General features: G+C 36.0%; 1 protein-coding gene across 2 annotated transcripts; it reads left to right on the top strand.

Moving 5' to 3' along the window:
* The first annotated feature begins 632 nt into the window (after positions 1-632).
* On the top strand, positions 633-19,869 carry LOC110843016 (neural cell adhesion molecule 1-B). Of its 2 annotated transcripts, XM_035847351.1 has the most exons (14): positions 633-1,878; positions 8,974-9,139; positions 9,223-9,284; positions 9,470-9,535; positions 9,602-9,733; positions 9,896-10,045; positions 10,136-10,195; positions 11,322-11,449; positions 11,520-11,642; positions 11,804-11,990; positions 14,886-14,926; positions 15,095-15,138; positions 16,598-16,711; positions 16,986-19,869. In XM_035847351.1, exons 1-14 carry the CDS (start codon positions 1,833-1,835, stop codon positions 17,116-17,118), a joined length of 1,452 nt encoding a protein of 483 aa, XP_035703244.1. In that variant the 5' UTR covers positions 633-1,832; the 3' UTR covers positions 17,119-19,869. The 2 variants fall into 2 exon arrangements, with proteins under 2 accessions (XP_035703244.1, XP_021944611.1); XM_022088919.2 differs by lacking the exon at positions 16,598-16,711 and having other exon boundaries at positions 635-1,878.
* The last annotated feature ends 138 nt before the right edge of the window (positions 19,870-20,007 follow it).

The raw sequence follows: 20,007 nt of genomic DNA, 5'->3' as shown, positions 1-20,007 counted from the left end.
CCATCCAAAATGTTTCAACTTGTAAATTGGATTGGGAAATCAGGATTTAAAGACTAGTAGGAATTTTATTTTATGGATCCCGAAAAGGAATCTGAACTTTATTTTCGCGAGCAAACGGCACTGAATATCAAATCTGCTACCTTTCTACCCTTCACCTTGACTCACCCTTCAACCCAATGTCCCTTTCCAGCAGATACATACACACACGTATGAATACATACGAATGTGGAATCCGAAGTACGGTCCATATATAAACTTATCTCGATCTTAACATGAGTATGTTATGTGATTGTGCTGCTGGCTTCAAAGAATTTCGGAGCAATAATAGAATCCAGGGTTGTCTGTGAAGTGAAACCCTTTGCCTACATACATCTCTACCCATCTGTGTATGTATGCATATAAGCAAGTAGGTACGGTATGTCCGTGTTGTTACCAACCTAGTACTCCACTTTCCCCATGGTGGAAGGGGGTACTAATGGTGGGAGAGCAATTTTGGCACATCAGGATGGATCCAGTACCAGAGAAACTGCAAACTTTTCTTCTGCTTCTCTCTCAGGGTGCGCATTCGCAGTGGGGAAAATCGAAGAGGAAAAGTGGGCCAGAGGAGAAATTACGTCTTTACTTTCCCCAACCAACCAAAGCCCCATCCCAAACCAACCAACCAACTGACTCTTCACCTTTTCCTCCAGTTCTGCAACAAATGAGGCTGCTCCGTCTCCCAACCTTACTTTCTCTTTGTGTCAACCCAACGCTTCACAGCTACCATTCCAAAAATAAAACATAGTACGCAACCACCAGCAAGATAACAACAACAAAATCTTGAAACCAATACGCATAACCTGTCCAACTCATACATACACTCATCGCATTTAAACCTGTGTACTCAATTACTGCCGATTTCGAGGATTATCTTCAATCATATATGGGCCATACTCATACCAATCCACTCCGATATCTGAGGCCATTATAAGTAAAAGCAATTGAGGCAAGTGTCCATTCCAGCGTGGAAAAATTCTAAACAAGCCCTCGTAATAGCAATAAATTTAATAAACAAAGCGTGCATTACATCATCTCTATTAAAGACCACACGGCAGAAAAAACTAGTGCGTTAATAAAAGGACTAAATAGCTGACCTTGACTCTCGTATACATATAAACATATATTTTTCACCCATAAAGTGACCCCTCTCACTCACACTCTCCATTTGTTTCGGATTCTATCGTGATTCAGAATCAAACTGAGGCTTGAGCTTCATTGCATTCGCGTATTTTTGTGGTTTGGATACTAGTGTGGGTCGAGCGAGGGAGTAGAGCGGATTTCCTCAATTAGTTGTTGCGAGCAAGTTGTGAACCATTCTGTGAAGCATCTGCGGTACTGAGCTAGCTGCTCTGTGACCAGTGAGAGGCTTCTCAATCTGAAGTTACGCTATAAATATTCGGTCCAAATCTAAATTGAATAATTATCTTTCGAGTTGTTCCATTAAACTAACTGACACATTTCATTTTGCCAGACCAAACGCAAAAGGAGACCATCAACGAGTTTGGCTCAATTGGTGAATTGGCTGTGCAGAAGAGTGGTTTTTGCAAACTGTTGTATATTGTGAACTAAAGTCGACGTTCTCGACTCTGCAGATATCCATCTTCTTTGTACTTATAATAGGAAGCAACGTGTCTCAAGTTGTTGGGTGTGAGGTGATAATTGATTTGTGGACTTACTGCTAATTCCACCTTGTACACGTGATTTCTCTGGGGAAAGTTCTTGGTCTGAAAGTGGTCGAGTGTAAATATATAAATTGCAGCAAACCTCTCGGTTACTCAGGAGGAAGAATAAAAATGGATTTTATGGTCAAGTTGGGATTACTGGCTGTAGCCTGCTTAGGTAAGTATACATATGTACACTTTTATTGTGATACTTCTATTGTGTATGTACATTTTACAAGATGGATACATTTAGGGAAATTTCAACGGGGTTTGCTCAACTTGTTATCGTTTAAAAAAATTCTGATTTAAATTTTGTATTTATAATGGAATAGTTTTTCATAGAAAATAAAGTATGACAGGGTGAAAACAAGGAAATACCGAGTTTCTCAGTTATCCCCATTTCACAGTTGCACACCAGTTTCCTATTGTTTCATCCAATTGATTGATAGAATTTAGGATATTATTTTCGGTCATGATTCTTACTTCTGCATTTCTGAAATACAAATACATGTAATGGAAGTTTGTGTGTAGGTGTGCCTTTGTTCGTGCTGGAAAGAATTATTAAGTAGAGGAGCTTGGGGCTGCACAGTTCCGTCTTGTTTTCTTGTTTGTCGAAAGAAAAGGCTAAAATATGTCTTTCCAAATGTTGAGTGTATCCGTAGCAGGATAGATAAATGGTGGTAGTTGTGGTATGCGTGTGATTGAGAAAGAAAGCTAGGGAAGTTAGAGGGAAGAAACGGGAATAATTGTATGAGACCAAGTCAACTTTATCAATATCAGGCTTTTCCACACCCCACCAGCGTAGCAGTGAGAACTGTATCCTCATTTACCACGAATAAAGCTTTATCACTTGAATCCTAAAGGAAGGAAAGGTCCTTGAGGATGGATAAAATAATTCAATATTGTTGCCCACCAAGCAAGTCGAGGGGATGAGAAGGAGGAAGGGACTAAAGCCTCGAGAGTAGATTTCCATCGAGCGCACAGTCACAGATGCCAATTCGATTACGATACTTGACAATGACAAGTACAATATTGGTCTTTATTCTACAGTATGCAACAGAAAGTCTAGACTTTTCCATGAACGAATCTGCTGTCATTTTGACATGTGGCATACCTTTAGCATGTTCTAAATCCAATTATAACTATGTGTCCCATAGACTGATGAAATTCTCTACATGTAAAGTGAAATGTAAATAATGCTTTCTAATCATTGAAATTATATTGAAATGCATAAATCTTTTTGAACTGATCCCTTTATGGAGATCCTTAAAAAGAAATCTTTAATAACGACAAAATCGAAGCAAGAATTTGATTCAAGAATTCAGGTAAAAATAAGTTTAGCTTACATTCACGTCAGGCGACCACTCTTTCCGCTTAATATTTTTAGAAAGGAGAGTTTGTTTAGCTTTGCCTTTGCTTTTGGTAAAATTAGTCACGCTTCATTTGACCACACTTTCTTCAATCACTTTCTCCACAAAAATGGAACCACGTTTGATGTTAGTCTCAGATCTCAATTTGTTCAGAATTTACTAGGTTTGTTGTATGCGCAGAGTAATGTAGCAACCGAACACGAAACGTGAATCTCAATGAAACTGGTTTTCTTTGCATTTTCCTACACGTTCTTGTACCCGTTTAGTTTATGGGCACTCCAGTTGACTGCATGCAATGTTTAGCAACTTGGGATCAACACAATGTAATCAACTTAACGACTGTAGGTACACATGCTAACCAACGTTTAAGAGGGAATTAGAAAGCATTATTTCAAGTTGCAGTCACACATTGAATGTCATTCCAGAATAAATACTTAAATATATAGCTTGATACCATGCTATGGGAATGCAGTTGAATTGGTACGAGGTTTGAGCACGCTTGAATCTTGGTTAGTATAGATCAAAGGCATTTGCCCATCCAGCAAATTAGATTAACATCAAATTAACAAGTTGAGAAAAGTTTGGTAGAAAGTCAGAAGGGATCAGGCGTGACCATGAGACAAAGGATCTAATCCCTGCGGTATTCCTCAACAGACATAAACATTCTCCAAGATTCTATTTTCATGGGTTTGTTTTATTCACAAAATGTACACATTTAAGCGCAGCTTATCAAAGGGATACACATGGAGAATTGACAAATTAATTAAAATCCTAAATTATTGCACAATTAAGTGTCCCGAGCTTTCACTTATTAGAAATTCACATATCACCCGATGGTACATTACCCAGACATGCAGTGCGACACACACTAATTGTAATTGAAAAGTAAGAATTGGTCAAAGAAATAGGACCCGTGATTTCCTTACCTCAACTTATTTGACCTTCCGTAAATATGTTCATGCAGCAATATCTTGGTTCCTAAATATGCATTCATCCAGCCATAAACGTCAGTCCACACGTGCATTAAGCTCACGAAGGAAACATAGTCTACTCTCCCTTGTCACGCAATGCGACTTGACTCGGAAATTGAGGAAAAATAACAAGAGTTTTGTTTCCAACTGCAGAATGCATACATAAATATTTTGGTGTGGATCATGGATCACTATTTCATACATATTTATTTACACTCTGCATTTTGAAAAGGTACACGTTGTGAATTTTGTGGTTTAAATAAGTGGCTCAAGGACATTTTACAAATCTTTATTTAGTAAGAGTGTTTTCATTTACTCGTGCCTGAGACTTTCTGTTTTGTATGATTTCTCCGCTTGATTGTTACGTACGTAGTTTATTATAACCAGCCATATGTATGTACACATATGTACGTCCTGCGGTTGTCATAAGTGGTTCGTTGTCGTTGTTTTTCTCGGCTGTGGAAAACAGCCTTGACGTCTCGAGGTCTTATTTTCTTTCTCGTTCTTCTCAGAAAAGTTTGGCACTCTGCCACATTTTCACGGGTTGGGTTCTGCATTTGGTTGTGAATGGCTGTACGAGTGACGAGTAGGATTAAGTCCAAATGAAGAAATGCATTATTTCTTCGATGGACTGAGCTTTGATCTTTGGCTGCGCTTCTCGTCAACAAAACATGCTAATCTCTGATTTAGTTAATTGCTACATATAAGGAGAACCAGAGGACATATTTATATACGTACATAGAGCGATGGAATGGATGACGTAACTCATCACGTGATTACAAAGTTCAGAGATCCATAATACATGAGAAACAAATTCGAGATTGAATGAGGTCATAAATATGTAAAGCATAGTTTCAGTATTAAAGTAAATATGCAGAAAACACTATTTCTAGCTACGTTCTTTCGGTAATTAAGTAATTACAATTGAGACATTCCCTTTTAAAGACTGTTTTTTATGTCACCAAAAAACTAATATTTGATCGGAATTTTTTCTTAGCCTGGATGCAAAATATAGACTTCATCATTCTACATTTATATGTTTTTGTTTTTGTATTGTTTTATTTGTACCGCTTTAATTTGCTTTCACAACAAAAATTGTCACCCAAAATAAACCTATTATCAATTCCGTCTAACAACTAGTGCAAACTTTCTCCGTCGTTGCCACTATCTATCCAAATAGATAAACCAAACTCAAAATTGGATTCGTCTATAGCCTTAAGGAAAGTGGCAGCATAGAAAAGTGCATGCAACGCTATTTATTTATTTGGTTAACCAACGATGGAAGGGGCGAGGGAGAGGAGGTTGTGTGATAACAACCAAGCGAGGGAGGAGATTAATTAAGGCGACAAGGTTTCTTTCACCGTTGAATGTTTCCATACATTTTGCCACAATCGGGTCGACAAATGTCATGTATGCAATACTGCTAAACCGTAGTGGGTTGTATGTAGCAATGGCTGGTAGATAATCCAAATCCCCAATTTTCGAGTGCCTACTGCTACTACTCAACCGCTGACAAAGATAGGATGCATATGTACATGTGGAGTTTGAGTATTTGTCAATTTTAGAAGAGGATTGATTGACAGTTGGTAGTAGTTCTAAGAGAGATATGATGTTGCCTTGCAGTGTGTATCATCAAACAAGTTAATAAATGCTCTCAATTCTGTCCTATGTATTTAATAATTCTCTGTTTGGGAGGTAGTCACCCAACTGGAAATGTTGTAATTACGCAAAAGTATATATTATGTCACAGTGGTTCTACTACAAATTAATTGCCCCAATAAGTATGCCTAATTTGGGACACTAAAACTTAATTATGCATTTGCTACATACATACACAGGCATGAATATACATATACTTAATAAACAACAATTGTGGAAATCAGTATTTCTCATCAGCTTGCACAGTTCCTCCCCTATCAAATATGTATATAGATATTTATTCCTACCCTTTCAAATTGGCAATTCGTAAAGTTTTATTTGTACTGATATCCAGGAAAGGGAAAGCTCCACATTTTTAGTGCCATATGTAATAATTTATCAACATGTTCCTCAATGTTATTGCAGTGCTTACAACAAGAACCAATGCAAATAAGAAGCGTACGAACTCGTGCGACTATTCTAATAAGCAACATTCTAAATTGCTCCATAAAAAGTCTGAAAACGACGACAAATAAGGGTGCGGAATTAAAATAGGAATTTGTCGTTTTGTGAATTACGTGTGTGCCTGCGTATCACTCTGGATGCCAACCCAGTCGTTTCATCCAATATTTATTCATGTGTCATTCCACCCTTTCGATATTGTACCCGTCATAAAGGAGTTTGAGGCTTCATGGCCTATCGTATTAATAAATAAATAGTGTCATTCCCATTCATATTTTGTTGTCATTATCTGGCAGAACATTTTCACTTTCACTTTGGCCATTTCACCATCATTTGAGTAGATACATGCCCATTGTGTCAGCCACAAAATTTTTACGACTTGAAGGGAAAATATTGTATTGACGATTGTGCTTTTCTGGTTCTTTCTAAAGTAACGTATGCTTTTAGTTGAAGACTTATCTATCTCTGCGTGCATTGTCCATTCGGTTCGTGTCCTCATACATATGTACATTCGTGAATAGATTACATAATACAGTACATTTTTATAGTATTGTAGTCACCAGCAAACAAATATAGCACGAATGATGGCTAGAATATTTTTATTTATTTTACGAGGAACAATCAAAAAGGTGGGTAAAGATCTGAAAATTAAAATTAGGCATATAATTCATGTATAGAGTTTTATCTGTACCGAAACTAATCATCCTTTCCGAACAACCACACGCTGCAAGTAAACTAGAATTCTGCGTATTCAAAATTAATGCCCGAGCGTCAGTTTGGCCGCACCAGCCAGTGCCAATAATCAAATGGCCAATTCTTGTTTCCTAATTCCTTCTTATCCCGTCGTTCATGTCGTTTCCATTTGTGCGAGTGAATAATCATTTGACCAGTGCATGAAAACCCAGCACGGTAAGAGTAACACATGTAGAGTGAATAAGTAAAAGTCATTTGGCCTAAACGGAAACGCCTGCATAGCGAGCAAATTCATGTAAAACGAGGGGAAAGGTAATTGATTTTGGCAATTAGGTTGCTTAATGGATGACACTAGGACGGCTGAGCAACATGCACGTTTCGTTTTAATAAACGGGTTAAAAAAATAAACTGACGTTTTACATAAACACAAATGTCCCCTTCTTATTGGCATCATTTAATTATTTAAGTAGATGCAATTTTATTTTATTAAATCTCAATGTTCAAAATTGTTGTTGTTTTAAAGGTTCATATCATATCGCATAGGTTCATGTGAAGCAGCATCCTGGGTGCCACAGATTCTATTGCATTGTTAATGAGGAGTGAAGGATTGTTTTCTTTCCAACAAAAAGGGTTTCAGCCGAACAGCCCAAGTTAAATCTTTCTGGCAGTGTGACGTGTTGGCAAGTGGGGAAAGCATATAGGATTTTATTACCACTTTAGTACACCGAGTTGTATTATGAGCACAATAAAGGCCGCTTCACGTAAAACTATGTATGGGCAGTCACTTTTATTTCATTTTATGTTTATCCTCTTCTAATTCTGCACACGGTGATTTGGTTTGTTCGATACAGCTCGTGTAATGTACAAGTAACACAAAAGGCTGGAAAAGGATGAGAAGCAGAAGCAATGTACATACATACAAATGTTGAACAAAATGTATGTATACGTATCACACGCTGTTCGACAAAGAATAAAAATGAGGATAAAAATAGCCTCACGAACCTTTTATTAACTATTTTATTAACTATATGTTTCCGTTTTAGATAAGTTCACGCCAACTGTTTTTCATTCGATCAAAGATTTGTAAACAATTCTTTCAACGAATGAATGACAATTAAATGCATATTTATTATAATTGGCCAAGTTTCTGAAGCTTCCATTCATACTTAGAAATAGTACGTAAGTTGGTTTTTATATGGTTTCTACTACGATCACTGCACTGAAGGCAAAATGTGCATTTTTACAGAAATGTCCAAAATGTAAGAAAGTGAAACATTGAATACACGAATACGCATGCACGAATCTCAGAAGCCGAGAAATCAGTCAGTTGACTCGATCATTCATTCTCCTCCTCTGTTTGTCAAGCCAAAGTGGACTATGTAGGCTGCAATATTAAGACTAATTGATTTTAATCAAGTGCTCTTTCTCATGCTCATTTGAATTGTGAATCCAGAAGAATGATGAGATGAAGTCAAGACAATACAGATTTAAATGGCTTTCATGCGTTAATATGAGACTGCCATAAATTTCGTCGTGTGTGTGTAAATATGTATGCACATCTACGCATGTATACATAAAGTCGCAGTAATTTCAGTTATATAAACCTCTTTCATGCAGCAGGATATATAATGATTCAAATTAAACTGTGCCCTAAATTTGAACTTTAATCGTACTTACATAGAAAGCAATTGTATGAAATGCTTTGTACAGTTTAGTTTCCTGGCTATTCTGTGACTTGCCAATTGCATGCCATGTTTACCTCCAACATCTTTGAGCTTATGTAATTAGTAAGGTCTCCTTGTATCGGGGTACATTTTAGATCTTCCTCTACGATTCAGCATTAATCAGTGAATATTATTTTTTGCGAGAAATGTCAAAGAACATTATCAGAAATTAAATATACATACCAACCTTAAGAGTTTACTATGAATTTATGAACTGATGACCTCTATTGAGGCACCCACATATACTTGATCTGAGCGATTTGTATGTACAGATTCTATGAACATACTTCAAAGCTTGAAGTTTAAGTCAGCTAGAAATGTGCTGAGTTTTGTCTCTTGGAATTGATAGCCACGAATTAAAGAATTAATATCGTTAATATGCTTAATATACGTTTTACTTATTACTAACTTGCAGGTCTCGTTGCGTTAACCAGCGGTCAGCAAGTCACATTAATTCCAGGAGAGAAAAACGTAAAGAAATTTATAAATGAATCCTACTTCGTATCGTGTCAAACTCCAGACGGTTTGAGGGCGGACTGGTACAACTCAAGACAACAAAAAATAGATGGAAATCCACAAAAGTGAGTCGATTGACACGATATATAAATAATAGCTGTGCAATTTATTCGATTTATAAATAATATGACCTTTTTCTCTTTTTTAGTCGAATCCGTGTCGAAACCAGTTTTGCTGTAGATTTGTTCTTGACCAGAATTACATCCCAGGGTGAGAAAAAGAAATTATGCATTAACCGATGAAATGATTAATGAGCAATAATGATTAGAATTCACTTTAATAATGAAATTTCAACCAAATTCTTGAACTCACTCAGATTAGATTTTTATCCTATTGTATTTAGAATAATAATTTGGACAAAACGAACATATTTCAGTGCTACTTTCTCTTTTCAGACTCTGGGACGTACACATGCGTCACCAATCGTGGTGGAAGAGCATCTTTCAATCTCAATGTCCTTCGTGAGTTATTTAAATGTTACTTTAGTCCAAGTCACTGAATTATTTAAATTTTGAATTTTTCCCAAGGTCCGATAACATTTGACCTAAGTTATGCGGAACAATCAGCCTCCGAAGGAAAAATGTACACCATGAAGTGTGTCGCAATGGGTCAAAATGCTCCAAAGATTTATTGGAAAGTGGACAACAAAAACCCAATGGGTATGAAAAATCCACAATAAAAATAAAATGCAACTGCGAATCTGCGATTACATATTATGCATTATGCATACGTATGTACATATATACATGTACATGTGTATGCACGAAACGAGTACAGTAGACACGTATTTATATGCATTATGCGCTTTTCTTTGTTTGCAGCACCCAAATTCAGGATCACCAAAGAAAATCACTTGATTATTCAAAATGTGACCAGGGAAGACGGGAAAAGGCAATATGTTTGTAGAGCAATGGATATGGAATCTCCAGTACCAGATGCCAAAACCATGAACATAACTTTGAAAGTTAAAAGTAATAATAATAATCATATTAATTACAAGAATTTTCTTCAAATGTTAATGAAAATGTGATAATAAACGATGCACTTTTTTCCACTTGCAGCGAAGCCAAGAATGGTTCATGGAGCTCGACTTGAGCATTGGGGAGTTTTGGGCGAGTGGGGTAAGTCCTTTCCCTTTTTTGATAGTGGAGAAAGCAAACTTTTACTAGGAAAGGGAGTGACTTGACCCATTATTGTCAATTATAAAAACCTATCAGTACAGCTTTGCTTAGCCCGAACCAGGAATGATTAGTAAACCCATGTTTGTCAGTAGTTTTCTGTGAAATTATATGCTACTATTTTGCACTAATTCTTCCATCAATCCTTCGTATTACTAGGCTCCAAATTCTAAAAATATTTACTATCCCTTCCCTTGACTACTTCCTAGTGGAGGTCGTCTCTATAACCCCCTGGTTAATTTTTGTTCATATTTAACTTCATGTTATTTCGTGAAAAAGCAGTATGGATCTCTGGTCCAAATTTCAGCTTTCTATTTCAATTAATTTCTAAAAATCGGTGGGGGTCACCCCATAGGGTCCCTCTGGATGAAAATTTTACCAATTTCACTTCATATTCTTCCATTACGGGCCATTAGCAGTCTCTATACCAAATTTCTGCTCGATTAGATGATTTTGAAAAATCGGTATGGGTCACTCCCTCGGGTACCTCCGGTTGACAAATTTTCCAATTTCACTTCATATTCTTTCATTAGGAGCCATTAGCAACCTTTGTACCAAATTTGAGCTTTCTATGACGATTTTGAAATTTTGGTGCATAATATCCCACCCACTCCGATGACCCCCACCGGTCAACCACTGGACCAATGTCACCCATCTTCGAACTCGTTTCCTAACTTTGTCCAATATGCATATGGTAAAAATTTCAAGTCAATCGGTCAACTCGTTCGAGAGTTATCGAAAGACAGACGGACAGACAGACGGACATGACAATTACATAAGCCCTGGTTCGGGCTAAAAATTCAGCTCAATTATATTTAACTCGAAATTAGTCTTTAATTTCCTACCGCCGCTGGCCGGACTGTCTCTATTACATAATTAATAGTCTGGCCATACATACATAAGTTCATACGATACATAACTCGAAATTATGTACATATATGTATAAATATACGATACGAGTCACTTTTTAGAGAGAAAAGTTTTATAAAATATCTACACCTACACAAATAATCTCTCAACTTTTAGTATAAAAATCATTAATTTGTTCCTCGTTTAATTATTTACTTAGCAAATTTGACATGTGCTGTTAATGCTGAGCCGCCAGCAAGATTCGAGTGGGTTTTCAAAGATCGGACAATCACTCCAAATGATGAAAACTTTATTCTCTATCCACAAGAGAATACTTCGATTCTTCAGGTATGAAAATAATCATAACTCTAAATCGCAATTTCCAAATTCTAAACCTTCTTCCTGGGTCCGAATATAGGTACTCGTTAGGAACGAAGTGAAATTCGGCCAGTACATTTGTCGTGCTCGTAACGACCAGGGTTACATGGAAAAAGGGATGATTCTTCACAAGGGTCAAAAACCAGCCACTCCGGTTTTGGAGGTATGCATAAACAGATTATAAGTCGTGTGGTTTTATTGCAATATTGTATGTAAAATTACGAATATATAGTGAAAGCAACAAAGTTATGATTATTATTACCCTTTTGTGGGGTTAACTATGTACCTTTATGATTTAACATCAATATTTTTTTCGTTCTGGAGATTGATTTGGTGGCTCACGATGGCGCAAGGATCCGTGTCAGAGAATTTCGCAACCCATCAACCCGAGACCCCGCACAAGAAGAAGGCCGCAAAGGGAAAGCACTTCCAATTACGGGCTACGTTGTTCAGTATAAAATGATGACACGTAGTGACTGGAAGCCTGCAAATTCCTCAAAATATGAAGAAGGTACAGAGCAAACCGTTTTAATAATTAATGAGCATATACCCAAGTAGAAGAAACACATTGTGACAATGTGATATATCACATGTTGGATCACAGTGAATGACGGCCGCTTTTTGCAAGTTGACATAATGTTAAAAACATGACGTTGCTCAAATGTGATTTTGGCGTGCATATCACGTTTATGTAACGTTTGTATTGCCAAATATCACACGTCTTGCACATGCCAATAATGTGAAATAGATTTCATTTAGTTTATGCACAAATTTATTAATTTGATCAGTTAAGTGTGAAACATATTACAATAGCATATACATAAACTAATTATTCATTAGTAAACAGATAATTACAAGAACATAATGAAATTATATAAAATTATGCCGCTAATTTGTCTGTCTAAATCGTAAATTCATACAAATAACAATTGGTTTAAATACGTTTAAGACAACAAAATGGTAAACATAAGTACTCATCAGAGGAATCGGGCAATGGCAATAATACGGCTTTATGATATAGCTCAGATTTAGCAACCCGTTTCGAGTTATGGGACAAATTTCGAACCTGACGAGTGTCCCCCTGTGGACTATTTTCATACTCATTATCAGTTCTCGCATTAGTAGAACTATCGCCTAATAAATTGCCCGATTCCTCTACCTCACTAACAATTTTTTCGTCTAACGCTTCTACCTCGCACAACAGAGTTTCAAAATTTCCTTGACTAATTCTACGTATGTTTCTATTTGAGGACATTTTGCATGTGTTGAATAGTACAAATGGTAACTTAAATAGTTGATTCCTGAGACACTTTCTTTGGCCTGGAGTAACGGAAGAAGTTCGTAATTATTTCCCGTATCGCCACATCAGTCTTTTCAGCTTCGACAGGGATCCGCTTATTCTTTTTGGTTGCACCTTCATACATAAGAAATGGATTATATTTTCCGTTAGATAGTTTAACGAGTAGAATTTTACAAGCAATTTACGAACCTGTGATGCATTTAACAATTTGTGTATATATATTGAATGGCTTTTTGTTCTTTCCGTGACCAGTATATATAGCTCAATTTTATAGCAAGATCCTCACTGATAATTCTCTTCAAAATCGTCTTCACAGTTTCATCCAGCGATTTGCCCCTTATACCGACGAGATAACGCACCTTTAATTGAATTCAAATAAAATTATTAAGCGAACTTAATAGAATGTTTTGAATGAATGGTGGTGTAGCTTTACAAATAGTTTTCGCTCGTCCTCTGCCGCCAATTGAATGTCCAGTTGCTCAAGAGAATTCTCACTTTCCAGCGGAAACGACGGTAATGTGGAGAAATCATCGGCTGCTTCTTCATCCGTTCTCAATTCAACTCCTTGGCCGGCCCTGCTAAGAGTTTGGAGAATAACTTCTAATTTGTTCAAAATCGATTTTTGGGAAGTTTTGATAGCTGACAACTCCTTAAGCACCACTCGTTGGAAACCTGATTAAAATTATTACACCTAAGAATTTGTATTTATTTATGAGATATCTAATTGTATTCTACAAATATATCACCTTGCGGATGAGAAGTGGAATGCGTCGGTGCCGTTTGAGTCGGCTGTGAACTGCTCTGCAAATTAGTAAAATTTGTGAGAGGGTCACCGTCGACGTAGAAATTTACGCTGGGTTCAGCAACACTTAAATTCAGCTGCCCGTCGTCTGAGGAGAGGGCATTTAAGTAAATAAGATGAGGCGTGTCATGATTTGTTGTGGTATTTGCCAAGGTTGATTGACCTAAATCAAATTAATAAGAATTATACTTGGTGAATTATACACAGAATGCCATCACTAATTGCATATTAGGAAGTTACTTTCATTACTCCCAGTTGGGACGACAGTGTCTTGACCAGGCTGCGCACCCACAGATAAGCTTGTACCTAGCATAATAAGTATCAAATTATGGTTACATATTAACAATACTTCATATTAATTTATTTTAAAAACAAATAATGTTTACTTACCTAATCGAAATAAGCTGCTAGGAACTGAGGTGACGGCAGACGAAGAACTAATCCTCTTTCCTTTAACCGGCGGCTGATCGTTATCTGATGAATCAGGGCTGGATTCTCGTCTCCTTGATATTGTTCGTTTGGTTGACGAGTTTATCTCCAAGTCCGATGTATTTTCGGCTAGTGCGGCTGCTTGTTGAGCAGCTTCAAATGTGTCTAAAATATATTTTTTTAAATTTAATTTAAAGGAGTATGTAAAATTGATCTCCAAATTAGAAAAATGTAAACTTACCGAGCGATCCCAAAATTCTGCACTTGCACTTTCCCAAGCTCGGATCAGGTTGTCCTTGTGCTCGTCGCAATTTAGTCAAATTTGATGATTGACAGCGACTCGGCCAGTAACATTGCGAAGTAGAGATAAGCCAGTTTTGGGGAATGACATCCACCGTTTTTGGTTTATCGTCAGGAAATTCCACAACTAGAAAATTCATTGTGGACAAGAGGAAAATTGCAACGTCAGAGTTCACTAAATGAACAAGATTGATTATGAAAGAGCCAGGAAGGCGGTAAAACTTTCCGCCATAGTGCGTTGACACAATGTGCATTGCACATCGTGACAACTTTCTACACACATTATATTTGTGTAACCGAACTGGACGCCAAGTACGTTGCACTAACGTTGAATGGAAATGAAAAATTCTCTTTGATGTCAGTTCAACATGATTTTAACTAAGCAGCTCACATGTGATTATCGTTGAGTAAATTCACATGTCCCTAACGTTACAACTATAGATTTTTTCACTTTCTAACGACACTCACTTCAATCCAACAATCGGAGTGTTGAAATCACATTGTTATAACATGTCTCTTCTACTTGGGTACCTTTCTAGGATGTCTCATTTTAAAAATGTGTCATTGTTCTTCAGGTTTCGTCATAAGAGATCTCCAACCGGGTATCACTTATCAGGTAAAATTACAAGTCTTGTCCAAATGTCTTCTACGTCCAGAATTCTTTTTAGATTTCATGCACGAGCATACTGCGAAAATTCATAACTTTAGTGCATTTAGTAGCAAGCAGTGAATTAGTCATGACAGTGATTGCAGTTTAATAATAAATTTCTCCACTTATTCCCAGGTTCGTGCAGCGTCTAGGAATCAGGCATCGGTCGGAGAGTACAGGTTATTATAAATATACATGCAGATATGAATTACGTGAATATGTGTGCCTCTCTTCGCAAATGATGGAAACAAGAAGCACCGAAATGAAGGATAATGAAAAACTATTTATTAACTAATTCATCAATCTAGACAGTTAAAAACAAAACCACGTATCATAGCAAACTCTAAAAATTGAGTAAAACGTAAAATTCATAAAATTCAATTCATAAAATATTCAAACAAATATTAGTTTTGTCCAGTCATAATCTTCTCAACAAAATCTTCAGGGGTACATACGTAATTCAAGTCATATCGGTTGGCAACATCTATAGCTCCTGTCTCTTCGAATCGGATCAGCGCAATCCCAGCATGGACTAGGTTTCGAGCTGTTGCCCGCAAATCGGGGTCGATACGGAAGTCGGTCTTCTTGTTGATCATTTTCATGGAACACTTTTCTTCTTCTTGTTGTGCGAGATAGTGCTAAATTGGAAATGAGAAAATGTAGTAAAATATATAGTACTTAGATGCAACTTAAGACTTACGATAATAAACTCCTCCAAATCCTTCCGTTCATCCTCTGAATCCGTGATGACGACACCCACTTGGAAACATCTATCCCCAGTTTCACGCAAATGCAATGTTAAAGAGGATGGCCTTTTTTGACATTTCTTAAAATGACCATATCTAGCTCCGATGACATCTGAGAATGTTTCGCCAACGTAGGTTCCTCTCGGAGGGTTTTCTGCTCTTATCCAGTTCCAGATTTCTCGTGACGACATTCCTGTTGAATACAGTAATATTAAGCAAAAACTATATATTTTATTCATAAAATAACGGCGAGTAAACCATTTTGAAATTAATTTAAAAGTTAATTAAAAATATATCGTTACCTTCAATCTTATCCTTCTTCAAAGTGATGCAGATATAAGTTTGGTGTTTACGAGCACCTTCTGCTTCTCGTTTGTTTTTTCTTGTCGCCCAATTTTTGATATGTATTTTTGTAGTATTAACAAAGTCCAATTTACTCCATTTATCGACGTTTTTGTATTTCAAGGTGTTATCTTCCCATCTAAACATTTCAGTCGTCAAATGCGTTCGTTTGGCTTTGCTCCTGATTCGACTTTGACCATCCTCGATGATTTGGGCGAACCATTTTTTGTCCCGGAACTGGTCCTTTGTAATATTTCGTAGCGAGAGGAGAAACTCACCCTTTGTTTTGAACTAGAATCATATAATAAAAAACTTAGTTAAAGAACACGAAGTTTAGATTTCACATTAAAATTTTGTGGTTAACGAGATATAATGCATAAATGATGTTGTTTTACCTCTTGATTGTTGTACTCGTGTTCATCTTCCTCTTCGGATCCGCTTTCGTCAGTCTCCTCCTCCTCCTCAGACGGTTCCTCCTTTCGTTTTAATGGTCCAGGATTTTCCTGTTTGTTGCCGTACATTATGTCAAGAGCCTTACTACTAATTTTAGGAAAACGTGTCCAAGAAACAACACTGGGAAAGTTGATGGTGACTGGCCAACGAGCACACAAACGAAAACGAATTTTGCCCAACTTTTTGGTTTGCAAGAATTGCCAAGCCACAGGTAAGAGGCCACGCGAAAAGATAAAATCCCAAGCCACGCTTCAGATGCTTCTGACGAAAGAAGTTGGTTTTACGTAAATTGTGTTTTGGTAAAAAGTAAACTATAGATAAAGAGATAACGCTACTTGGGCGTTGTTTACCCGACCTATGTAAAATAAGACCAGTTTTGCAGAGATGTCACGTCTACTACATCATAAATTAAATTACCAATTCAACATATATAATTGTAGTTTTTTAGGAACTTTATGAACTTTTTAATTTTTTTTTTAAAACAGCCATCCCATCACGGTCCTCACGTCAAAAACAACGTCGTGGAGCATTTCCCTGTCGACCAGCATTTACATGAACTCCGTCATCTGGACAATTCTCAACCTAATAACCCTTTCCACGCTCGCATTAATAATTTAAACCCTATAAACAATGTATATATTTATGTATATTATTATTATTATTCTTAGTTGTAATTATATGCCATACGACGTGTATACAGTGCAACATCGCTGGGTACAATTACTTATGTAGTTCTCGACCCCATACTCAATCTCTCGATTTATTTTATAGCCCATCTCCATAGACCTTTATTAAACAAGCGAAAATGTCACAAATGACAAACAAATTCAATTAATTCAGGCCAATGGTAGGTACATAGGGCATGTTAAAAGTGATTGTATTTATTATACCCCCTCCGTATTGTTGTGTCATAAGTAGTCCATCTAATACATAATCGAATTTCACTCGCAGAATTAATTATTCAATCCAATAATAATTAACTGTGTACTATTTACATATAGTATATTATTACCTATCAATCGATCGTATATTATGCAGAGGAATATTGAGTCCGTACCAAACACCAAAAGCATTGTACATATGTATGTACATACACAGATGCATACATAAATATAGTGCCAGCATGGAATAGCGTTAGCCATCGTAAATATGCATCCATTTGTAGAGGATTATGATTTCTTGGGGTTGGGAATTTCTTCGAAACTTGCAGTTGAAATCATGGGGTGTTTATCATTTCAGCTTTATTTCAGCTAGTTTTGGTAAATCAGTTAGATGTGTCATACGATAAATGATTGCCATACTATGTAATGTTATGAACATATTTAGCACAGTATCTAGTCAAATCTCAGCCTATATATGTATACACACGGTAGTACGTAAATACTGTGTGACAACTCCATCAATCAGTTAAATATTCCATAGATATGTAACGTACGTGATCATTGTTGTTATTCCTGGATGAATAAAAAGTGAGGTGTACAATACAAAATACACGATGAACTACAAAACAAACTAGTTATGAATTACTCCACAAACCAAACCGATAATTCTTATGTCTACGATGTACTGCTAAGATTATACGCCAGTGTTCATTACAAAATGTAAGACGAATGTAGAATAGCATACTCATAGCATAACTCATACATACATATTTAGCGTAAGTAAATTATTTGATAAGAAAGTAGACATAATAAGAAGCTGACTCAGTAATTGATTAGCCTCCAGCGGATCACTATTTAAATATTTATAGTTATAACTTTAAGTAAATTAGATAAATAATCCTATTAATTATTTTCAATTAACCACTATTAATAAATTTGAAAATCTGCGTACGGTGTGTGAGTGAATCTTTTCTGCTAATTACTTGTTAATTATTGTTGGTTATTTATTTAACAAAAAGTGTAAAAGCAGACCACGGAATGATTCCCAAGTGTGAACACGTACCTATATGGAAGTACCTCTACACCCACGACGAGCGAGCGTGTAAAATGGCCGAAATAATGTTATGATGGCTTGATAATAATGTTGCGCATGTAAATCCAAATTCAAACTAAAAGTGTAATACCTACATTATTCCAAAATATTATAAACTTGCAAAAATATACTTTACAGCTACAATAATACGTACAGTCGCCGTTGCCAAATCATAATAGCTTCACTTAATTGATACATACATGCTCGGCGTATAAATACATTTTTCGGTTGTACTATATAATATTAAGGCGAAGAAAAATTATTAATGTATTCAAGTACATTCAAATCTTTAAAAAAACTGAATCAAAACTCAAATAATTGATCTGATTTGCAATCTCAATCTCAAATTGTATTAAAAAATTCGAAACAGCCCAAATTATAAATGTATTATTATAATTTAGAAATAACTTGAAATATCTGTAAGAGGTTTGAAAATGTGAAGTGTATGGAAATGTCACTAAAGCTTTCAGTAAACGATATGATCAGTAGCATATTTAGACAGGTATATGTACGCATACTACGTATATCGGTGTAATTGTGAAGGGTTTTAAATTTCATTCCAACGCTATCTTTAAGGGGTGAAGCTAATCTGTCTATTTATGTATAATTACTCAATTATTGATGATTAAATAATGCATGCTTTCAAAAAATAAATAAGTGAGTGGTCATGCAAGTTATGAAAAAAGTTTTGAAAGGGCGAATGTATGAAGTTCTACAAATTGTGATGAATGGTTGAATGGAGTGGTCATTGTTTCTGTAGCAGATATGTGTATCTGTATATAAATAATATGTAAATAAAAATATCCTTGTAAAAATATGTATCTGCTCCAAAACCATCCTATTGAGTATTTGTTTGTAACTTTTGATTTGCCTGACGATTGAGTGCGGATCATAAACATATGTAGAATGCTAATCTTCTAACTATTTAATTTAGTTAAAATGCCACATGCTGTTTGTGGTTTACCTAACATGTAATTTTTAATAGAAGCTTAGCTTTTGTAATAAAAGAGAATTGCGACGTGAAACCGAGACGCATTATATTGCTGGAGATGATTTACATTTTGTGTTTCATTCGAAATCAACTCGAGCATTTAGCTCAAATAAGAGTGCTGTTTTTCTTTAGGAAATTATCCTAAGTTCGGGTAACAAGTAAATCTTGTCTGATCAAATAACGTATGGATGTAACTTTGATTTATTATTCGGAAACCGCTTAGCTAAGATTAATTGCTAATTTGAAAAGCGTATAAATTGGTGAGTAAAGTTATAAAAACACATAATCCAAATGTAACAAAATTCGTTCTAAATACGCATGTAAGTATGCATTCGGGGAAATATTAATTGTTGATGGGACACAGAGATACTCGTTAAATCTTAATAAAAAACATTCCCTAGAAATTTCCATCAATATTCTTCCATATGCAGCTACTAAAAATTAGCACATATTCATTTATTACACTTAGCCTAATCATTTAATGTACAATGCATTTATTCTACATTATTATCATTCTCGTTTCATAAACACTAGAATTTGTG

Source organism: Folsomia candida, unplaced genomic scaffold, assembly GCF_002217175.1.
Source record: "Folsomia candida strain VU population unplaced genomic scaffold, ASM221717v1 Fcan01_Sc002, whole genome shotgun sequence".
Classification (NCBI taxonomy): domain Eukaryota; kingdom Metazoa; phylum Arthropoda; class Collembola; order Entomobryomorpha; family Isotomidae; genus Folsomia; species Folsomia candida.
The sequence above is the reverse complement of the archived record's forward strand: the minus strand, read 5'-3'. Positions and strand labels throughout refer to the sequence as shown.

What these genes read in the sequence shown, in the direction of transcription:
- LOC110843016 (XM_035847351.1), top strand. Translation starts at nt 1,833, where the DNA reads ATGGATTTTATGGTCAAGTTGGGATTACTGGCTGTAGCCTGCTTAG. An exon ending in TTCCTCAAAATATGAAGAAG is followed by an intron (nt 11,991 to 14,885) that starts GTACAGAGCAAA and finishes ATTGTTCTTCAG; the next exon opens with GTTTCGTCATAAGAGATCTC. An exon ending in AACCGGGTATCACTTATCAG is followed by an intron (nt 14,927 to 15,094) that starts GTAAAATTACAA and finishes ACTTATTCCCAG; the next exon opens with GTTCGTGCAGCGTCTAGGAA.